This window comes from Argiope bruennichi, chromosome 9 (genome assembly GCF_947563725.1).
Source record: "Argiope bruennichi chromosome 9, qqArgBrue1.1, whole genome shotgun sequence".
NCBI classification, from domain to species: Eukaryota; Metazoa; Arthropoda; class Arachnida; order Araneae; family Araneidae; genus Argiope; species Argiope bruennichi.
The window spans coordinates 19248232-19272496 of record NC_079159.1 but is presented as its reverse complement, the minus strand read 5'-3'; the positions used below and the strand labels follow the sequence as shown (position 1 = coordinate 19272496).

At 28.3% G+C, this 24265-nt stretch overlaps 2 protein-coding genes across 2 annotated transcripts; both read left to right on the top strand.

Moving 5' to 3' along the window:
- Positions 1 to 3611: 3611 nt before the first annotated feature.
- On the top strand, positions 3612 to 10603 carry LOC129984890 (cuticle protein 10.9-like). The gene is made up of 2 exons (XM_056094845.1): positions 3612 to 3632; positions 10160 to 10603. The coding sequence occupies exons 1-2, from the start codon at positions 3612 to 3614 to the stop codon at positions 10601 to 10603; spliced, it is 465 nt and encodes a 154-aa protein (XP_055950820.1).
- Positions 10604 to 21438: 10835 nt separating this feature from the next.
- LOC129983590 (adult-specific rigid cuticular protein 15.5-like) lies at positions 21439 to 24265 on the top strand. Its single transcript, XM_056093119.1, has 3 exons — positions 21439 to 21448; positions 22697 to 22759; positions 23763 to 24265. The coding sequence occupies exons 2-3, from the start codon at positions 22697 to 22699 to the stop codon at positions 24204 to 24206; spliced, it is 507 nt and encodes a 168-aa protein (XP_055949094.1). The 5' UTR covers positions 21439 to 21448; the 3' UTR covers positions 24207 to 24265.

The window sequence follows — 24265 nt, the reverse complement described above, 5'->3', positions numbered from 1 at the left end:
AGCACGCTGAAGTAGCTCGAGACTATATAGAGGCTGTTGCTGGTCGCTACGGTTATTTGGACTCAAGGGGAATCTGCAGACAGGTGCATTACGTCGCTGACCACACTGGACTGAGTGCTCGAGTCCACACCAATGAACCAGCAGTTGTCCACAACGCACCTGTCGCTGCTCGGGTCGTCTCCGATGGTCTTCTTGCACGTGGTGTCGCTTGAGCTCCTGCCTATGTTGACCCCGTTCTTGGATATGACTACGGAATAGACGGGTATGGTTACAGAGATAGCTTGGGATACACTAGTGTCCTTGGACACTAAGGAGATGTCTATTTTTATGTTAACAGAAATTTCTAGCCAATTTTTAATACATTCTTTTCTTTCCTAAATTTTTAAGACTATTCTTTAAGAAATTATCTGTTTTTTCTAAATGTTATATTTGTCAAAGTATTTATGCCTTTCATACTGCAAACTTTGTTGCATGAAATTTTATCCTTATCTTTGTATGTTTTAAAATTATTTATGCTGATTGCTATTTTGAAAATGTTCCATCTCCTACGAATTTTGACCCCGTTCTTGGATATGAATACGGAGTAGATGGATATGGTTACAGAGGTGATTGGGATACACCAGCGTTCTTGGACACTAAGAAGATGTCTATGATTATGTTGTCAGAAATTTTGTATCCAATTTCGAATATGTTATTTTATTTTCTAAAAATGTAAGGATTTGCTTATTTAAATAATCCTTTCTTTTAAAATGTTGTTATCATTGTCAAAAGATTTACGCCTAATGCGCTGCAACTTTGATTGCATGAATCTTTATCCTTATCTTTATATGTTTTAAAATTACTTATGTTTCTTGTTGTTTCGAAAGTAAATTTCTTTGATTTTCAAACAGTATATATTCTCCATGCACAATTTTTAAAAAAATAATAATTAGCCTTATAATATATAAGACAGTCTTTTAAGTTAAACTCGTTTTTAATTATATATGAAATGTATTAACAAAATTTGTATATATGTTAGACTCTGAACATGATGAAGCGAACAATTTTACTGAACATGACGAAACAATTTTCTCTGAATTGTTTTTTCAGGATTATTCAATTACATATTATAAATGTTATCAGATCTAACACACATATATCACTTTCGCAGATTTATAATAAGTTATTTTTAATAGATGAAAGGAGTTAGTTGTCAGATTTGGTGGAAATTTTAATGGTGGATTTTTTTCTTTAGATTGGCTAATATTTTTAGAAGTATTTGAAATTAGAAGAAGGATAATCCAAGAAAGATGATAATTCAATTTAGAAAAATATGAGTTTTCAAAGTGTTAAAAATATGTTTAAATAGTTAGTGAATAAAAATTAATAACAGAAATATGCTTTGACTTCTTTACATTTTTTTTTTTTTCATTTATTTATGAACATTTGAATTGAAGTAATGACTACAAATTTTAAAGAATTCACGCTTTTGGGACTATGGGATTACAGGAGTTGGACAAATAAAAAAATTTAATGAAATGATAATAATATTATAATAATGTTTGAAATTTTTCATGACTATTATGTAAAGAATAATTCTTCTGTATTTATTTGCTTACAGAATATTGAAATACTTTATTTACATTCAACAAAATAAATAAATAAAAAAAATAAGGAAACACTATTATATTATAAACCAATTTTATAAAAGTAGAACATATTTGAAATATATAATCTGGTTATAAACATGAACCTTGACTTTAGTAGCGATAGGTCGATAACCAAGCATGAAGATTAATGAATACGGCATTAGTTTTATGGCCCTAATTTTTTTTTAAGTATTGTATATAAAAATCGTAATTTGATAGATTTCAGCGAATTAACGCTGCTGTTTGCCTCAATAAGCCAAATACACAAAGTTATACACCAATTACGAACAGTAAAATTGAAAAAAAAACAAAATTGAAGAAATCCATAATTATTTCAAAAAATAAAAGATTCTTTTTTCCAAAAAATTTATCTACCATGCATTTTAAAAACGCAATAGTACAAACAAGGGATATGTATTATATTTTATAAATATTTATGCCCAGGCATTCAGAGGGAAAGGACAAATCATTGATGTATCATCTCCAAAAGATGAGATAAGAATAAGAAAAACTACAAAAATAGATAGATTGAAGTTATTAAAATCCCATGCATGACAAGGTCAATAACAAGTCAAAAATGCGGAGAATTTTTAAACGTACTAATTTTAGACAAGTGAGAAAGCATTTAATGTAATTGAGCAAGGTAAATTCAAATAATTTCGGCATGATTTATGGAAACAACCCAATTACGCTTAAAAGATTTTCGTTGACATGCCTTGATTTCAGGATGATTTGGATCATCCTGATCTTTCAAGCTCAGAAATTATTTTCTGTGTTAGATGCACAGAATATATAAAATTGCACTTAAAATTACTATAAAATCTCATTTGATACTATTTGGTAAGGCCATTGCAATATTTTTGAGAATCATGAATCAATCATCATATCTATTTATCATTCCTTTTTTCTCTATATATAGATGTATCTGCCTATCTATCTATCCATATATATATATGGGAAAAAATTTGTATATATATATATATATCAGTAAAAAGATTTGTCCACGTTATATTGGTAACAAAACTACAGTAATTATGTTTGGATTTTAACCGGCTTGGAAGAGTCCGTAGATGGTTCATCTAATTGAAAGGGGTGGGAATTTTCATTTCACCTTAGTTTCCTTAATATTGATGACAAAAAAAAAAATTCAATTAGCCGCATCAGCTAATCATTTATACAAACAACTTTTTTGTTCAAAATGTTTCGATAGCTGAAATTGCTTTAAATTTAGGGTCTGAAAATTATTGGTTTTTAATCCTTAATTTCATCAGGTTCTGACATCAATAATTTATGTTGCAATTTGAAAAAAAATAAAATAAAACTTCTAATTTTTTTCTTTCAAATACGTTGAAATTGTTTAAATGCTCGTGGTTGAAAGATTGAAAGATTTACTAAATAAAAATAAAAGAGGATATTCATTTATTGGTAACATTATGCAAAAATGATCAGCTAAAAAATTCCCAGTAGTTGGATGTTTTTGATTATTTTTTTATCACAATAGTGCTCTTGGAAGAATGAACATGTTTTTTTTTAATTTTTTTAAAAATTTTTTTCCTATTAAACAGGAGAATTACTTACCGGCTGTCCCTCCAAGACCGAAAAAAATATAGCCAAATGTATCAAAATCCATAAAATGAACTGATTTATAAGAAATTAAAAATAAAGATTTCCGCATTTGGCGAAGTATCGTTTTAAAAGAATAATAACTTACATTATATGCTGGAATGTCCCCGAATCTCATATGTGACATTTTCTCTTTTTAAAATACTACAAATTATATTTAAAAATTAAATTCTTTGCTTGATATTATTCATACAACTGATATAGCACTCACATTCTCATTGATTTCTTGATCTCAAACAAGATTCTAGAAAATGCTTCGAAAAATCGCCAAACCCACTAATATAATAAAAAATAATAATTATAATTTATACAAACACATTTGGTCATTTAAAAGACATTTCGATTTGGCACCATACCGGTATGCGTCCGATTATTGAATTGGTATTTCATTTTTAAAGTAAACCAAATAATTTTCTAAAATATTATTTTCTTCGTGACAATATATACGGAAGTGAAAAATCCCAGATGCAGTTGACTACGGAACGTCAATAATCATAAGGGATTCTTTTCAAATTCATTAGGTATTTTTTCCTTAAGAAAAAATCTCCTTCTTTAAATGTGATTAAATACTGACGGAAGATTTATAATAACTAACATAATTTTCCAATTATATTTTGCAGTACATATAATATAAAAGACAATTTTTTTAAATAAAAATTTGCATATTTTGTGCAATAACGTAAGTTCTGTTACTTACAGGAATTTTTAAAATAAATTGTTCGTTATCCCGGATCTTATGTTAATTTAGACGTCCTTTGGTTTGATGTCTGTTGCGTTGCAAAGAGTACGCTGTTTTAAAGAAAGGCAATAATTGCAACTCTTACCCAAATACGGATACTGGTAGTAACTATATAGCCGCGATTAATCGACAAAAAAAATATTATTGAAGATATAATGCTGGTCTATTGAATACGTGCGTCAATTACATGCAGTTAATCTTAAAGTTCGAAATTGGCATGCAGTTAATGCAAAAGTACTGATGCACAAAGAACCTTTCTATATATGTAAGAAAACTGATGATGTTTTCTCTTTTAATCCAATTAATAGTTAATATATAAAAGAACAAAAAAATAATACCTCAACTCCAATATTATTTAAGAAAAGAACTGAAACGATAATTTCGTACTTTCTATTATTGAATGATATTCTATGAATTTATTTGGAAAAAAAAAGAATTGCAAACGATAATCAATTTCTTCAAATATATGTTTAAAATGCATATACACACTTTTAATTCTTTCTAACTGATAAAAACATTTGGCACTTCTTTAAAAACATAAAATTGTTTTGTTTTTTAATATGAGCTTTTTAACAAGTTTATATTTTAACATTATTTTTCGATTATTTGTTAGCTTAAGATTATTTATTTTGCAATAAATATTGCATTGTGCGACAGTAATAAAATCCTTATCTATGTTTGATCTTCAAAATTTAATTTTTCCTTTTTTTTTTAATTATCGAAAAAGAAATTGAATTTATCTTATTTGATAAGGAATCTACATTTGCCTTCCAGCTTGATGAGAAGAATATTTTTAAATCTTCAATTTATCTTAAACCAACTTTTTTTTCAGTTTTTAACCATTATTATATAAGCAATTAGGCTGATTTTTAACCAGAAGAAATTTATTTTTGTTATAATTCGCAGCCCATAAGTGGCCAAAAACAGTGGATAGCGTGTAAGAACATTGAATGGAAATCTACGATTTTGAAAACGAAACACAACAACCCATTAAAATGGGGTAGAGAAATCATGAAGAGAAACATTAATATATTATTAGTCAATTAAGAATGCAATTTTACTTCATTTTTTAAAAAACAATTTGATGTTCTATTTCCGGGAAACAAATAAATAGAAAGAAAAATAATTAAAATGGAATAATAATAATGGAAAAGAATAATAATAATAAAATAAATCAAAAATAAAAATATAAACTTAAAGGCAATTCATTATATTTCGCTAATGTATGGTATCGATTTTTCAACGAGGGATTGTATAATCTTGTCGAACTTATAGGTACAACGGAGATGCCAATGAATACTAATGTATAACGCCAAATCAGGAGTTCATTTTTTTACCCTCAAATTCCTTATAGGTGTTTTTTTTCGATGTCTTTTTATATTATTTCACATGTATAATTTCTAAACTCAATGCTTCAGAAAAACAATACCTTATGACGACGCTAGATATTTGTTTTAGCATGCTAATAAAAGTCAGCAGCCATTTAAAAAAATTGTGAACTACAACTTATATAATAGAACCATAAGATCAAACAATAGGTATCCAGAACAATAAGGTCATGTCAGTCATGTCATTGAAGAGATAATGATCGTAAAATATTTGCGTCATAGATATTATTTACTCTAAATATTTTAAATAAATAATTTAGAACTTTTTTTCAATTTCACTTTCCAAAATGTTGTCAATGAAGTTTGAATTATGAACCCTTAATCATTGCTACGTATTCTAACATGAAAGATACTCATCAGTGAATGCCTTTTCGGATTTAAAGGTTAATCTGCTTTACTTCAACTTCCTAAGATAAGAAATAAAAGAAGGTCAAGACTCTGACCTAGAAAAATATCAAAAATGGGACGTACCTCATTCACTTTCATTGCAGAACGTTGGGCATAAATACGCGAATTCAAAATGAAACGAATCATTCAGAAATCACTGAAAAACCTGTGAAAGTAAGATTTTTTTTTTATTTTTCATTTTAAATATAAGTTTAAAATTATTCATGTGCTTCTTTAACTAAAAAAAATTACCTTCTTTTGAAGATTCAGAATCTAATTGACAGCTTAAACTTAAATGAAACTCAAAAATATAAAATAAAGCTTTAAATTTAGCTAAAGTTTTAAAATGTATTAAAAATTTTTGCTCTTATATTTAAATTTAGTGAGAAATATCATATAAAACAAGAAAATTCTTCAAAAAATTTAACCCAAATTTTATAATATATATATATATATATATATATATATATATATATATATATATATATAAACTATTTTATGTACAAATAATATATTATATTTTACATTATATTGCTTTATATACATTATATTTCTGCCTGTGAAATTAAAATATAATTCATAATAGAATCAAAAATTTCAAAACTCATTTATGCACTTAGATGCGTTTAAACAAACTTTTCAATCATTGTAAAAACACAACATAATTTGAAACTAAAAATATTGTAAGCAACCCGAACACACATTCTGTCTTGGTTGAGTCGCCGAACCGTAGGGTCATCGATATAGTAACAAGATTTCTAAGATTAGTCATACATTTGTCACCAGCAACTAATGCAACAATTCCTCTAGATAGAAGTAAAATATAACGTTACCACACTAATTGCATTTTCCAAGTAAACTGGAGTTTTCTTATTTGCAGAGCGAACTCACTTTCTCAGCTTATAAGCAATACCCAGAAGAAATGCTTTAAACGCTAATTTATTTCATAATCAGGTTGTAATTTATATGTTTTGTAATATATATGTAGTAAATTAAAGTAGATCAAATTTTAACGAAATTATTTTAATGCTTTTCCTTTCAGGGTTTTCTAAATCAAGCATTAGTTAAAAATAATTTATTCTATTAAATAGTTTATTTTCCAAGTTCAAATATAAATTTTTATTGATTTAAATTTTTGTTTTAATTCTAGTAATATTTTTCAAATTCTAAAATTCTTTGAGTAATCTGAATATAATAAATGTTTTAGTAATAAAATTTGTTGGCATATTTCAAATATTATATTTACTTTTCAAAAATACTTTAATCTATAAAAATTTGTAAATTTTTTTCAGATGATTTTTCTAGTATTACTTTCTTGCGTGGCTTTATCTCAAGCCTCCCATATTTTGCCGGCTGTAAGTATAAAAATAAACATTTTTTAAAGTTTATCTTAACTAATTTATATGTATTGTTTGCATAAATAATTAAAATACAAATTAGAAAATAAAACTTTATGAACTATTCAGATTTATTTCCCTCTAAACTCAATTAGAATTATTTGATCTAATTAAAGATAATCTCTTTAAATTTCCGTTTAGATTTTTTTGTAATTCAGTAAATTTCTTTGAAGCGATGAAAAAAAAAATACTTGCTTAAGAATAAAGGGTAGCTTCAGGGCTAATTTGTAAAGTATATTTCCTTAAAATTTGGTGCTCAAGTTTGATTCAGAACAATTCAATATTCTAAATATTAATTTCCAAACCAAGAACTTCACCAAAATGCTGAACTATCAACTGACATAGATAAAAATCCACTTTAGTTTGAAATAAATAATAAAATTGGATATAGAAAATACTATTATTTTTTAACGTTATTATTCAAATTGGGAACACACTAATTCAAAATTTAGTAATAAAATCAAGAATTTGATACTTAAAACTTTATTTAGATAGATTTTTAATGTCATTTATATAAAACGAAATGATATAAAAATTGTTTATTGAAGATTTTTTTTACAAATTTTCAAACATTATTATCAATATATAAATATTAATAAAAATAATTATTATCAAGTGGGGGACATGGAATTTACATTTATTAAAAAAATTTCTTGTGATAAACCACCACAAGGGTATAATAATGAAGTCATCATAATATTATTATAATGGAAACCAATATAATACTTTTTTAAGAATTATGAAAATATCATGATAATTTTAGATCCTGAAAATAATGAAATGGAAATAAAGGAAAAACCACATATCGGTGGAATGCATTTTTGAACACAGAAAGAAGAAATTTATGCAAATTAAAAAAAAATAATTAAATGATGAATGAATAAAATAATTAAATGCCACCATTCAATTTTATCTAACAGTTGCATCTAGGGATTGCAATACCGGACCAAAATTTCAATACCGGTATTCGGTATTTTATAGATCTTAATACCGGGATACCGGTTTTAATACCGGTATTAGAAATTTTAGAAAAAGAAAGAAAACAAGGTGTTTCTTTGTTTTATTTGCCAGTTTTATAAAAGAGTGTAATATCACAAAAAATAATATGGAACATATAAATTATAACAGTATATAAAGAATCACAAAAAAGTAAAGAAACAACTTATTTATTTAAATCACAAAAAAAAAAAATTGTAAATATCACTATTCAGTCTGCGGTACTAATACAAATTTTTGAAGTATGATCTTAAAAAACATAATGCATCAGTTGTACTGTCATTAAAGCTGAAAAGTAATTTTGTGTAAAAATTACCAGCTGTCGTAAACGCTCTTTCGGCATCTACGTCTACGTTCTTCAGATAGTGATTTGTGCTGTTCTTTCATGATTGCAACATGAAATTTATTGTTGCATTAGCTGTTAATAAATTAAAATCTCTCCGACATAATGCCTCTATAGTCAGTTTTATTGGAAGTAGAACTGGTATAGTTCTGGATATTAAGACGAATTCACTGTCTGAAAAAATTAATTTGCAGGTTTAAGTTGATTATTGCTTTTTGGATTGGATTTCTAAATTTCAAAAACCGTTCCATCATTAGGAGTAAACTGTTCCAACGTGTCTTAGAATATATTATTGACATATATTCTGTTTTATTTTCAGTTAGTATATATATATTTTTAATATGAAATTTTTTGTAGGGGAAAGTTTAAATATCTTAACAATTTTTCGAACTTTATAAATTATAGGAAGCAATTCTTGATGGGTTAATATTTCATCCTTATTAGCAATATCTTCTTCCACAATTACATTGTCATTATCTTCATTGTCAATATCACTCTCACTCTTACTCTCTTCAATGTCCGAATCCGAAGTTTCTATATCCACAATATTTGGATTCTTCTATTCTTTATTTTTTTGGTATATTTGGTATTTAGTATTTACTCCTAATTGAAATCCATGAGCAAAGCACAATTGCTGATTTGCACCAATCAACTTTCCAAATTTTTTCATAACTGTTGCTCCATGAGTCGTTATAGATACAATATCTTCTTTCAGGGATAATCCATGTTTCGCTAATTTAGATTTAAGCAATTAATTAAGCCATTAATTAACTAATTAATTTCGCCAGTTGGGGAGACATAAAAACAAAAACGTATACTATTTTGCAATGTTGGCGATCCCTGTGGAGACAATTTAAAATATTTCTAGTAAATACCGAAAAACCGGTATTTAAACTTGTGAATACCGGTATTACGAAATTGTAAAATGGCTCAAAATACCGGTATTCGGTATCCCGGTATACCGGTATTGCAATCCCTAGTTGCATCTTTCATTACTTATATAGATGTTTTAAGTAGACACATTTACAAATTACATTCTTTATTTTTGTATAATTAACGAGGATTATACAAAGAGTATTAAATCTCGCACAAGATTTATTTTTTATACATTTCAGGAGCATTTAGAATATATTGTTTATATTAATAAATTATATTTACTATAGTATTTTTAGAAAAGCATTATTTAAAACAAAATTAATTTTATAATAGTTTATTGATAAAAAGGTCGATAAGTTTTTATTCAGTCAATTGGATTGTCCTCTATTGTTCAAAATCTACATTTGTGGCATTGAAGCGAAGCAAATTAAGAACTTCCTCTTATTGTTTTGATAATATTAATATTTATTTTTTTACTTCCTGATTTTAGTTGAAATTATTTTACAAAAATGTTTAATTTATAGTTAAATTGCAAAACCTTTAACAGATAATATTTTGGAATAAAAATATGAGGTCTTGATCTATGTCTTGATATTTCTGGGCATTTTAAGGAAGGCTTAACAAACCATTCCCCATATTCCCCACATACATTAAATTTCTCAATAAGAACACTGAAAACTAAAAACAAATTATTGTTAATGGGCTGAATATTATTCGTTAAATTAGATTGAATTGTGTTTTTATAGTGTGCATAACGTCAGTTTCTAATTTTTTATTTACAGATCCTTCCTCATGCCCAACCTTACAATTTCGGGTACGCAATCAGGGATCACACCAGTGACCAATACAGGCAAGAAAAAGGAAATGGACTTGGAGGTGTAGTGGGAAGCTATGGTTTCAAGGATGCCAGAGGAATCATTCGTAATGTCAACTACGTGGCTGACCATGCTGGATTCAGAACACAGGTCAACACCAACGAACCAGGCACCGCCAATCAGAACCCTGCTGCCGTTCTCGTCAATTCTCATCAGCCTGTTGTAGTTAAGGCAGTCGAACCTATTCATCCAGTTCCCGTGGTTGCTGCCCCAGCTGCTCTTGGAGATTACAGATTCGGACCTGGATTCGCAGATGCCTTGGGATACCATGGAGGCGTCGACTTTGCTTTGCCTTTAATCGGAGGAGCTGTTAGTGGATATGACAGCCGATTCGCTAATGTGATTGTTTAAATAATGTTTCTCCTGTAAAATATTCAATTCCTAAAGTAATTTAATATTGCTTGTAATAACTTCATCGTTTTCTTAAGAAAAATCTTCAGCTTTTCTATCAGCTGCTTTTAATCATGCTTGCTTAATAATTCTTAATAAAGAAAAAGAAGAAAAAAATACATGTAAACATTTCTCTACATATTCTTTATCATTTGCTTGATTTAATTTTATGGAATGCTGAGTATAAATCTTTGCATACTTTCTGCATTTTGCTTTCAAATAAATTTGCTTTGATTCTATTTCTTGTGTCACTTATTATTATTATTGTTGTTGTTTTGCGATCATCTCTATTGAAACAAGTCAATCCAAATTTATTATTTGTTTATGAGACATTCCATAAAAGGGATTCTTAGCTAAGAATATATCACATTATTGCTAGTTGTTACATTAATGAATATGAATTATGTGTTAATTTTTCATAAATATTTGCTTCAGGACACGATGAATTTTTTTAACTACCAAGCAAGATTTTAAAAATTTACATGCAATTATAAGCTGATCTTCATAAAGAGTTTCTTTGAGAATTTCTTAATATACCTGTATACTATACTATATATTAATATTTTTTGATTTTGCATTAATACATCGGAAAACTAATATAAAATTTAAAATGAATATATAATATTAATAACTATAATTTAACTGAAATCTTTTTCAAAATTCAAAAGAATATTTTTTACACTGAATCTTTATTTGGAAAAAAAAATATAATTTGATTGATACTTTTAAGATATTAAAGAAAATTTTATACGCCTGTTGTAGCAACATACTAGTGAAGATTTCTTCATAATGAAATTGTGTGAATAGAGACTCAAAAGAAAACACAATCACAAATTCATTCTCGTTAAAATATCCAGAAGATTTCTCATTTAAACCTAAAAACAGTTCCAAGTACTATATATTCGTAAAATTAGAAAACATTATTTGTAAATGATAAAACATATTTTACCTTAAATCCATCTACTAAAATTTAAAGCTGTTTGGTCGAATTCGAAATCTGGCACTTAGTTTTTAAATATTTTGTTTTTGTTGTTTAGACTGATTTCAATCTGATTTTTAGAATAAAGGTAAATTTTGATATATTTTTACAAGCTTCAGACCCTTTGAGCGATGAAAAGCTCCAAGGAATTAACTCTTAGATAATGAATGTTACCTTTTAAACATGTCAAAATTTGCATGTCAAAAATTTTTAAGGAATACGTTTGAATTTGTAACAATATTTATTACCAATAGAACACGTAATGAAAATGTTATTGTATCATTTTGCAACGTGTTAATGAATCAGTAACAGAAAAAAGCGAGAGAGATTGTTCTTCATTTCTGATTATAGGTCATTTTCACTTTATTTGATGATTAAAATATGGTATTAGCATAATGTAGATATCAGTTATAGCTTCAAAACTAAAGTATTTAAACTCTAATTCACAGTATTCTCAATTTTTCTTTTTGTTTACATCTGAAGCCAAGCATTAATAATGCCCATTAGACACAGACTAATTATAAACTGTAAATAATGCATTAAACAGCAATTGCTTTTTTTTTTTTGGTTTTTTAACAGCTATTTAATGCAAGCTGCAATACTTTATTCAAGGAATGAAAACCAAAAACATTCTAAGAACAAATCCTGCATTTAATGGTTAAATCTTCCCTATTTTATTTGATTCAAATAATGGAAATTGAATCAATAATAAGGCACATGCTATGTGCGATCCTAATTAATTGTGAGATTTTGCAACTAAAAGATATTTTGCTGTTATTTGTATTTGTTCTTGTTGTACAAGCATTTATAATTCATAATTTTAATCTTCAGTGTATTCTTTCAATATATATCTGTGCAATATTTTATATTTTACGCTAAAATGTTTGAATACTATTCTCATTACACAAATATTATGTGATAAGAATAATAAATTATCTAATTTGCTTGCTGGAAATTTTCCCGTTGTAAAATTGCTATGTTTTACATAGTTAATAATTATTTTTGAAAAAAAAAAACTATTTGTTCTGTTTCATACATCTAGCACAGCCTGCATCTTTAAAGTAAAACATAAATGTTATGTTGAGCCTTTGTAACGTTTTGAAAAATAAACTTCACCTGAATCCATATTTCATTTTATTTTAAACCGTCTTTGGTTTAACACAAAGTAAACAAATTTTAACACTTAATTTTTTTTTAATTTTTTTTTTTTTGTTTTAAGGCATGGCATCTGCTTTTATTTGTATGTTAAGATCTCTTATACAAATTAAAATTGTTGCTAGACTTTATTGTACTCTCCCATATTCTATTCTTCCATTTATGAATAGAACAAAATCATTCATAGAATTTACTGATTCCTCCGAAAATAGAAAAATCTTTGCTTTCTCAGGTTTTCATCTTGAAATATTCGGAAGCCTTTTTATGTAATTTCTAAGAATATTTTTGGAAACTTTTATAAAATCAGATTAAAATGGGGTTTTTTCTTGGGTTTTCTAAAAAAAAACCCATTGCAAAAATCTCAAACTATCGACTCTCATTTTGGTATCATTCTGATATACTATAAATATAATTCATAAATACCAAAATATGGACTTTCATCTTTTCCTGAGAAGTGGTAACCTTTTAATAGGTTCTATAGAAGAAATGTTCATTCTGAACTGATTTATGTAACTGTTAGATATCTTTTCCAAATTTTTCAGTCATAAATTTATAGTAAGAATTCTCTAAATAATAAAAATAAAAATCTTGAAGGATGTATGATCTATTGAATCATTTAAGTTTCTCTTAATACTGCCATCAATGAATGATTCTGCATTCCGTTTTGAAAATAATTCTCGTTTTTAATTTTATAATGATTTCTAATATGTTGCGTCAATTCTTGTATTAACTTAATACAGAATTTGGATTTTAGGTACAATGTAATTTTATGTATGTAAAGGTGATAACAATATACAAATCTCAATGTTTCCATGGAAAAAAATATATATGTTAATTTAAATTTTCTACAAATTGTGCATCGATTTTAATTAAACTTTTTAAGAGTTGCCGTACTTTAATGATTCTTACTCGTGATGACAATTTCCGACCGAGTAAGAATTTAACGAGTCACATTCAGGGTAATAAGTAAAGGTCTGAAGTGACTATTGCGAGTCAAGCTCGTGGAATGATCATCGGCGAAATATGTACACAAATCAAACTCATGGAAGGAAAAGTTGGGCATATATAGTGTTCAAGTTTGAATATTGTCTTCGTAGCTTTATGTTCCTATTAATCATAGAAAGGCCAATCGTTCATATAATTGTAACAGTAACATTTTTTTTTGTTTTTTTTTTTTTTTAATTACGGCCAGTCACATTGTTACCAAAGAAGTAAGCAGTATAAACAGGATTCTTTAGGGAACTGTTGGTATATGGACGAAATCAACAATCTGAAAAAGAATTAACTGTCAGTGAAATCTGGGTTTGAATGGTTTCCATTATATTACGTAGCTGACCACGCTGGTTTGAGGGCTTGAGACCATTCCAATGAATCAGCAGTTCACCACAACGCGCCTCTCGTTGCTCGCATCGTCTCCAATGGTCTTCTTGCAGGTGACGTTGTTTCAGCTCCTACCTGACCTTTCGGCAACCTGTCCTAATGTTGACCCTCTTCTTGGATATGATTAAGGAGTAGACGGATCTGGTTACAAAGGTGCTTTGGAATACACTAGCGTACATGGCATTAAAGAGGTGTCTATTGTGCCCGAAATTGTCTAGCCAGTTTGGAATATATCACTCTATTTTTTAAAGACATTATAAGAATGTTTTTATTTGATACTATTTTTTTGGAATATTGTTACTATTGACTAAAGCTTATACCTACCATAATACTACTTTTGTTGCTTGAAACTTTATACATTTTAGAATTACTTATATTGCTTGATTTTTTTTTTTAAATTTCTTTTATTTTTTTATATTTTTGATTTGTTAGCTTTTATGTTGTACTTACTTCATTAAACCATATATTCTTCATGCATACACTTTTAAAAATAATATATAATTGAAATAACCTTAATTCCATTAGAGAGTCTTCTTGCGTATATGACATCGAGTTGACATCATAAGAGTGAATTGTCAAATACATATTGTAATGATTCAGCTTCTTCCCTGGGTGACCACTGTGACATTCCTTTTTCCCACACTCGATAATTTACATTCCGGGCCATTCTTCATCAACGAAACTCCCACAGTGTTAAGTGCCTCCAGATTGCCAAATGGAAGACCCTCCTTTTAAGTACGGTCGTCTGGCCAATTAGTGCTAATCCAGATAAGGAACCACACGTGCGTTCCCAGGGAAATAAATCGTGTCTTCGAAAGGCGAGAGTGTCAAACACTCCAGATGTCCAGATGTCCTTCATTTTTCCCACTGTGGAGGGTGGATCATCAATGGACATTTCCCACGGGCGACCAGAGATGATTCAGGTTGTTCTGAACGGTGATTGGTTAACAGGGAGTGGACAGGAAAGGTGGAGTCTGAGAGAAAGATAAAAGGTGAGATTTTTCGGAAGAAGGGGGAGAGAGGAGCTTGGTATGAAGTGGACTTCTGAGAAAAATTCAACCCGAAGGAAATTCGGTGGATTCCTAGAGCTAACCCTGCAGTAGCCTGAGACGCCAACCGCCTGTTAGCTGTTCTTGTGAAGGCGTTTTCTCCAAATTTGTTAGAGGAACTATTCTTGTTTAAATTTCGTGCTAAAAATAGCATCATTCATTTAACCTAGATGAGAAAGAGTTGTTTTTATGTAATAAAGCTGTAAATAAAGAATTTGATCATAACGCTACCTGTTATTGGATCGAGACTTTACAATATATATGAAAGTCGTTCTGTATACAAGACTTGCAATTATACGTGCAATAAATGAGCAATATTTGTTTATGTGTTATACTCTGAATATTCTGACTTCAGCTATGTCCGAAAGCAATTTTGTCTCCAACGTTTTTTTGGGATTATTAATATATATATATTGCAAATATTAAACACAGATATATCACATTCGCAAATTTACAACACGAAAGTTACATTTAATAGATGAAATGAATTTTCTATCATATTTAGAGGTCATTTTAATAACGAATTTTTTCTTTGGCTAGTCTAATACTTTTCTGAAGCATTCAAAATTAGAAGAAGGATAGTCCAAAAAAATTATTACCCAATTTAGAAAAATATTTTACAAAGTGTTAAAAATAGTTTTTTAATTCTGATTTAAAATAATTACAAAGGTTAGTAAGAAAAAGTTAATGACAGAAATATGCTTTAACTTTTTCGCATATAATTTCTTATCCATGTACGTTGGATTTAAACCGTTGACTAAATTTTTTTACAATTAAACCATAATCATTAGTATCCAAGATTATCTCAATAAGGAAAAATATTTGTAACAATCTGTATCTTAAATCGGAATCTGGAACGATATTTGTCTCAGCCTGTTGAAAGGATGAAAAAACATAGGAGAACATATAAATAGAACTAATTATAAAAGCAATGTCTGAATATATCATATCAAGAAACATAAAGAATTCACTCTTTTGTGACTATGGAATTACAGGAGTTCGACAAATCAAAATTTTAAATAAAATGATAACAATATTGCAATAATATTCTAAATTTTTTAATGCCATATTTATTATATAATTAATAATTTTTCTGTAATCATATTTTCTATTTTTAATTTATATTGAAATACTTAATTTACATTAAAAAAAACTCTAATATATTATAAAGCAACTTTCTAAACGTAGAAAATATTTGAAATACATAATTTGGCTGTATACATGAACCTTGAGTAAAGTAATAATATGTCGATTACCAGATATGAGGATTAATAAATATAGCATTAGTTTTAAGTCCCTAATTAAAAAAAATAAATATTGTATATAAAAAAATAATCCGATATAAATCAGTAAATGACGTCTTTTTTATCCTAATAACAAAAATACACAAAATTTATACAGCAATTACGAACAGGAAAACTATAAAAGAAGGAAATAGAAGTGGAGATATCTATAATTATTTCAAAAAATAAAAATCATTTAATTTCCCGAATCATTTATGCATTTTATAAAATGGATATATATTATTTTATAAATATTTCTATACGGAAATTTAGAGGGAAAGGTCAAATCATTGATGCATCATCTAGATGAGATGAGATAAGAATAAGATGAAATACTAAAATAGATATAGTGAAGTTTTCAAAATTCCATGCATGACAACATCAACAAAAAGTTAAAAAAAAAGAAATGCGAAGAATTTTTTTAATTAAGGTGTTAATTTGGAACAATGGAAAAGCGTTTAATGTGATTCGACAAGGTAAATTCAAATAATTTGGGCATGAAATAAGGAAAGACCACATTTCTTTTGAAAGCTTTTCGTTGAGAAAAACATGAATCATTCTGAATGCATGAAATTCAGAAAATTTCTGGATGAATTGGATCCTTCTGATCTTTCAAGCTTTGAAATTATTTTAAGTGTTTGGAACACAAAAATGTATAGAATTACTCTGAAAATTCCTATAACTCATCTGATACTATCTGCAATTGCGATTTTGGCATTTGCAATATTTTTAAGAATCATCAATCAATAATCATATCCATATGTATATCCATCCTCTTTATATATAGATATATCTATCAATCTAACTCTCTCTCACACAATATATATATATATACAGGGTGTTTATAAAGTCCCGGACCCATTTTGATGTTTAATAACTCGTAAAATAATAAAGATATAAACGAACTTAGGGCATTTATTGATGGAATAACTCATATATTTTCCTTTTCAGGTTTGAATATTTTTACTTTTGTAAATATCGTCTGCACGTGTGGTTAATTTCAGATAATTTCATTTTCCAGTCTAAATATCTGTACTTTTCTAAATATTGTCTGCTTATTAATTGCATTTTTCTCTCTTTTGTTTTTGGCAACTATTGCAATGTTATGTTTACTTTTGATGTGTTTTTTCTATGTAGTACTTTTGTATGTGATGTTTTATTCTAGCGGATATTAAGGAGAATGCATACACCACAAGAGAAAGCACAGATTTTATGGTGGTTCATAGAAATGAAATCGATAGTGCAAGCACAGAGAAATTTCAGAAGAGTTTACCAAAAAGATCCTCCATCCAAAAACAGCATCTTGCGGTGGAAAAAGAATTTTCTAGAAATTGTGAGTATCGAAGATAAGAAACGTTCCAGACGTCCTTGCACAAGTGATTTTGATGTTGAGCGTGTCAGAAAGACATTTTTACACAATCCTAGAATATCTGTGAGATCAGCGGCAACAGAATTGGATATCCGAATTTCGACGGTGTACAAGGTTATTAAGAAAAAATTAAGACTGCATGCATACAAAGTTCAAATTGTTCAAGTTTTGGAACCGAACGATAGGTCTAGGAGGATGGCCTTTACAACAGATATGCTAAGAAGGATAGAAGATGCTGCTGATTTTCTGAAGAGCATAATGTTCTCCGATGAAGCATCCTTTCATGTTTCTGGCATTGTTAATCGCCATAATGAGAGCAAATGGCTCTGTGGATGCCGACATGCTTGTCGTTACCTGGCGTGAAATTGACTATCGACTTGATATTCTCCGTGCGACGAAGGGGGCACACGTGGAAGTTCATTGACAAGGGTCATGAAACTTTTTGAGTCTATTTAACCATTTATGTTATTAATTTAAATCTATCTTTATTATTTTATGAGTTATTAAACATCAAAATGGGTCCGGGACTTTATAAACACCCTGTATATATATATAACGCAATGACTGATTACGGGACCTCATTAATCATAAGGAATTCAAATAAATTCGTCAGGTTTTTTTCTGGGGTAGTATTCTTCTTCTTTCAATGCAATTAAATAAATATTAAGAAAGGATTTAATTCCTTCTTTGTTATTCAGAAGAAAAAAAATATCATGAAACTGACTATTATAGTAGTTTACCACTTTACTAATTGAATTTCAATTATCTTGCGAAAACCTGAAGTTGGATGCTGCTCAAATTCTGAATTATATTTTGCAATACTAAAAAAAAATATAAGGAAATTTTTTTACAGGATGTGGCAGAAAAACCCGGACAAAGTTTTTAATATAACTTGATTAAAAATAAATAACAAAATATAAAGAATAATAATAAGAGTAGACTCTTTCTAATAAATAAATTTAGTTAGTTTCAAAGTGGCCACCTTATGCAACATTGCAGAAGTGCAAACGCTTATTGAAATTTTCAGCAATGGGCTGCAACACTTCTACCTTTAATCTATCCCATTCCAGACAAAGCGATTGCTGTAGAGAATACTAATTACAAGAATTGCAAACCCTAGATTACAAAATGGACCATACACCGTAATCATTGGATTGAGATTTGGAGAGTATTGTCCCACTCTCCAGATGATATGGAAAATGAGCTTTGCATCTATTACTCTTCTGTTTTTTAGTCTTGTAAGCTGGTGCAAAGTCTTGTTGAAATTACCATTTTAAATTGCCGAAGTGCGTTTTGTCCCAAGAAAATACAACAGCTTCTGGAATATCCCGCTGGTACACTTTTTGATTTATTTTAACGTCCTCATCCATAAAAACCAGAGGTGTTTTGCCGTTGGTTCAAATTCCTCCAGAGGCCATGGCCGACTTTGGATATTTGCGATGTTCAACAATTGATGAAGTGCTTGGAGCGTCTACAGATTAGATCCTATAGTTCTAGGAGGTATGAGCTTTGGAACGGTAAAGAGCTTCTCATTAGTGAAAAGGAATCTCTCTCAACGCTGACTTGCGGCCCGTTTCAAAAGTTTGCAGCGTCTTTGGAGCCGCACGAGTTTGTTTTCTTCGGTGAGAAGCTGAACTTTTTGAAATTTAAAAGCTTCAGTCGAAGCTCTGTTTTTGCCATTCGTAGCACTGATGCCAAGGCACATTAAGCAAACGAACGACTTCGTTTACTGCCGTTTTCCTTGCTTAAACAACAATAAAATAGCAGATATTTTTATTTACATTGTAAAAAAACAAAAAAAAATGCGTACATTAAAAGATACATCATAAATTATGTTAAAATGGAAATGATAGACAAAAAAGAAATGAACAATAATTAAAGAGAAATTAATTTACTTCTATTCTGTGATGCAATAGCTTTGTCCGAGGTTTTTTTTTTTTCCCTCACCTTGTAAATAAAATTCAGAACATTTTGTGCAATAAATATTTTTAGTTTTTTTTTATTTATGAAATATTTTTGAAATCATTTATTCATTATTTAACAGATTTTGATAATTCGGTGGTCCTTTGAATTGTTATATGCCGCGTTACTTAGAGAAGACTATATCAAAATTTAAACCATTAGAGCTTTAATCCAAGTGCAGATACATGTATTAACTTCAATAAGAGCGATTAATTGCCAAAAAAGATGACTAAAAATACAATGTTAGTCTATTGACTATTCTCGTCAATATCATGATGGTAAGTCTGAATATCGCAGTTAGTACACAGGTACCTGCATGTATCTTTAAAAAAACTGATGTTATATTCCCTTTAAAGATAGAAAAGAACTTGGACAATAAATAAGTTGATAAAAATTCTACATTTGCCTTCCAGTTTGCCTACAGGATTTTTTTTTAATCTTTATTCGATTTTATCACTGTTGCAAACATCATTATATAGACAATAATAAGTATTTCTGAGCATAGAATAGATGATATTTCTTTTGCTCAAATTCACAGTTGCAGAAGTGACCAAAGAATTGAACTGCGGAATGTGACTTTGACTGGAAAATTACTTTTTTTTTGTAAAAGTAACACCATAACCCATTAAAACGGACCAGAAGGGCCATGAGTATAAACATATATTATTAGTTAATTAAGAATGCGATTTTACTTGATTTTTTCAAACAATAAAACTTAATTCAAAAATAGAAAAATGAACAAAGGCAATTCTTCAAATTGTGCTATTATTTATTATCCATTTTCCACCAAGACATGCTGTTAGATCGGTGAACCGGTTGGTATAGCTGATATGCAAATCAAAAATACATAAATTCTGAGCAGGGGCAAAATTTTTTCTCCACAAATCACCCTGTAGATAGTTTTTCTAGTGTTTTTGTCTTTAATTTATTGCTTTAGAAAGTCAAGAACTGATGACCGAATCAAAGATTTATTTTTGTAGGACATTAAAAATAGGCAGCAGTTTCATATATTCTTCATCGAATCCAATTTATAAAATGATATTTTACGAATTCAACTTTCATAACTGAAATATTTTTTTTAAAAATATCATGAATACCTTTCATTTCTGTGATCACTAATGACCATGGATTTCAAAAAAGCAGCTATTTAAAAAAATTATGAAATAAAACGTATATAATAGAGCCAAAACAGAAAATATAGATAAGAATGAAAAAGTTTTCATGACATTGAAAAGATAATGATTGTCAAATATTTTAATCGTAAATATTCTCTTCACTAAATATTAAAAAAATAAATGATAATATAATCGATTCCACATTTTTTAAATACCATTCCTTCTGATTTCTTAAAATTTATTCATTGAGTTTTAATTTATGAAAGTCGAAAAGATACAGAGTATTCTAATGTTAGAGATATTCATCACAAAATACATGTCATTTCGGATTTGAAGGTTAATCTGATTTACTACAACTTCCGCCGCTAAAACACCAAGCAATGTCAAGACTTTGACCTAGAAAAATAACAAGAAAATGTAATGCTTCGTTCAACTTCATTGCAGAACATCAGGTATAAATATGTGAATTTAGAATCAAACCAATCATTCAGAAATCACTGAAGAACCTGTGAAAGTAAGAAAATTTTTCTTTTTCTCCATCTTCTTAGAAATTATTAGTGATTATTATTACTTTAGAATTATTCGTGAGTTCTCGCTCACAGAAAGGAAAAAAAACCTTGTTTTATGAATTACAATTTAATTGACATCGTAACTTCAAATATAATTCAGAAACTTAAAATAAAGATTTAAGTTTGTCGAACAACTTTAAATGTAGCAAAAAAATATTACGCTCTAATATTGAATTTTAATGCAAGATATATAAAGGGGGAGAAATCTTAAATTCATATAATCCAAATTTTATAAAATGTCTAATATATATGCGTAAGAATCTTCAGGCATTTAAATCTTAATGAAAACAAGATAAATTTTGAGCTCAGACTGTTATTAAATGCAACATTCTATGAAATTTTATTATCTTAAATACAATCAAAATCTCTTAAAAATTGCTTTATATATAGCTTATGAATTTAAAATATAATTCTCATTAGAATCAATAATTTCAAAATTTCTTTATGAACTTTGATGCATTTAAATAAAATAATTAATTATTCTAAAAGTATAACACAATTTAAAACCAAAAATACTGTAACCAGTCCGAACTGGTATCTGTCATAGTTGAGTCTCAGAACCATAAAGCCATCGGGATAATAATAACAGTTTTAAGGTTCAATACAAAATGGCTTCTATCAACTTATGCAACAATTCTTCTCGATGGAGGTTAAATACAACATTACCACGATTATTGTATTTTACAAGTAAGCGAGTACTTGCTTACTTGTTTAGCTAATTCTCTTCTTAAAATTTGAAGCAGATTTATCATTTTAAAAGACTAATTTAATTGATGAAAGTGATGAAATTTATTTGCTGTATAATATTGGATAATTAATTCTATTTACTTAAAATTGATTAAATTTTAAAGAATTTACGCAAATTCATTTCTTTGCCTGCTTTTGGAAACGAATGGCGAATAATTTAATCTATTAAATGTAAACGAATTAACAATAATTGAATCTATTAAATGTATTATCAATTAATCCTATAATTAATCAATTAATATTTCCCAGCACAAATTTGAAATTCCATTTGAATAATTTTTTTTCCTTTTAATTTTAACGATTTTTTCAAATTGTAAAGTTTTTGATTAATTATAATCTTATAAATATTTTAGTAACATAACATATCATCGTATTTTGAAATATTAAGTTTCCTTTTTTTAAAAAAGGTCTTCATTATATATTTATTAAATAAAAATTCTTTTCAGATGTTTTGTCTAGTTGTACTTTCCTGCGTGGCTTTGTCCCAGGCCTCCCAGTTTTTGTCACCTGTAAGTATAAAAATCAGTAACGTAAGAGTTAAACTCAACTAATAAATTTGTGATAATGCTTGCAGAATTAAAATACACTTCAAAATATAAAGCTTTAGGAAGTATTCAAAATTTTTCTTCAACTAAAGATAATTAGAATTATTTGATCGATTAAAAGATAACACTTAATTTTATATAATAAAATTAATTTCTAAAAAAAGATGAGAAAAAAACCTACTTTAAATATACCTACTTAAAAAAACCTACTTAAATAAAGAGCAACTTTATAGCAAAGTTAAAATATATATATTTCCAAAAATTCATGTGCTCAGTGTAATTTATTATTTTAAATACTAGTTCTTAAACCAAACACTTCACAAAACAATTGTAATATCTTTACAAATATAGATTGCCTGAACTGCAACATTGTTATTAAATATAGAAAAGGCTATAATTTTAATTATAAGTTCGCATTAAACCTTGACTGATAACTTTAAAACTTAATTGATAATTCTAGGATTAAAATCCAGAAAACTGTATTTAAGGCTTTATTTGGATAGAATTATAAGTGTGAGTCATGAAACGCTTTGCGATCGAATCTTTTTCATATGTTATAAAAAGTCACTTTACCGTATTCGGAAGACACGAAAATAAAATAATATTACAAGCAAATATTGATAATGAAGTCTTTTATAATAAAAATAATAGCAAGATTAAATACTAAGTTTTCTTTCATTTTTGATTTTAATTAAAATGATTTTGTAAAATATTTAATCTCTGGTTTAAAAATAAGAAGTTATACCAATTAAAAGTATTGTTTCTCTCTTAAATGTTCCTCATTTTTCAGCATTTTGATGACGATTCAACAAAGCCTTTTTTATATTCTCCTCATATGTAAAATTTCTCACCATGATGTATCGAAAAGAGGCAAAACAGTTATTATTAATGGGTGAAATATCAATTTATTTCGATGAAATTGTGTTTGTTTAATATGCATGTTTTCTATTTCTAATTTCATTTACAGATCCTTCCTCATGCTCAGCCTTACAACTTCGGGTACGCAATCAGGGATCACACCAGTGACCAATACAGACAAGAAAAAGGAAATGGACTCGGAGGTGTAGTGGGAAGCTACGGTTTCAAAGATGCCAGAGGAATCATTCGTAATGTCAACTACGTCGCTGACCATGATGGATTCAGAGCACAGGTCAACACCAATGAACCAGGCACCGCCAATCAGAACCCTGCTGCTGTTCTCGTCAATTCTCATCAGCCTGTTGTAGTCAAGGCCGTCGAACCCATTCATCCTGTTCCCGTGGTCCCTGTCCCAACTGCTCATAGAGATTATAGATTCGGACCTGGATTCGCAGATGCCTTGGGATACCATGGAGGCGTCAACTTTGCTTTGCCTTTAATTGGAGGAGCTGTGAGAGGATACGATAGCCGATTCGCTAATGTTATCGTTTAAATAATGTTTCTCTTGTAAAATAAGTTTTTACTGTTGTGAAATAAATTTCCTTTATTCTA

What these genes read in the sequence shown, in the direction of transcription:
- LOC129984890 (XM_056094845.1), top strand. Translation starts at nt 3,612, where the DNA reads ATGCGTCCGATTATTGAATTG. An exon ending in TGCGTCCGATTATTGAATTG is followed by an intron (nt 3,633 to 10,159) that starts GTATTTCATTTT and finishes TTTTATTTACAG; the next exon opens with ATCCTTCCTCATGCCCAACC.
- LOC129983590 (XM_056093119.1), top strand. Translation starts at nt 22,697, where the DNA reads ATGTTTTGTCTAGTTGTACTTTCCTGCGTGGCTTTGTCCCAGGCCTCC. An exon ending in CCTCCCAGTTTTTGTCACCT is followed by an intron (nt 22,760 to 23,762) that starts GTAAGTATAAAA and finishes TTTCATTTACAG; the next exon opens with ATCCTTCCTCATGCTCAGCC.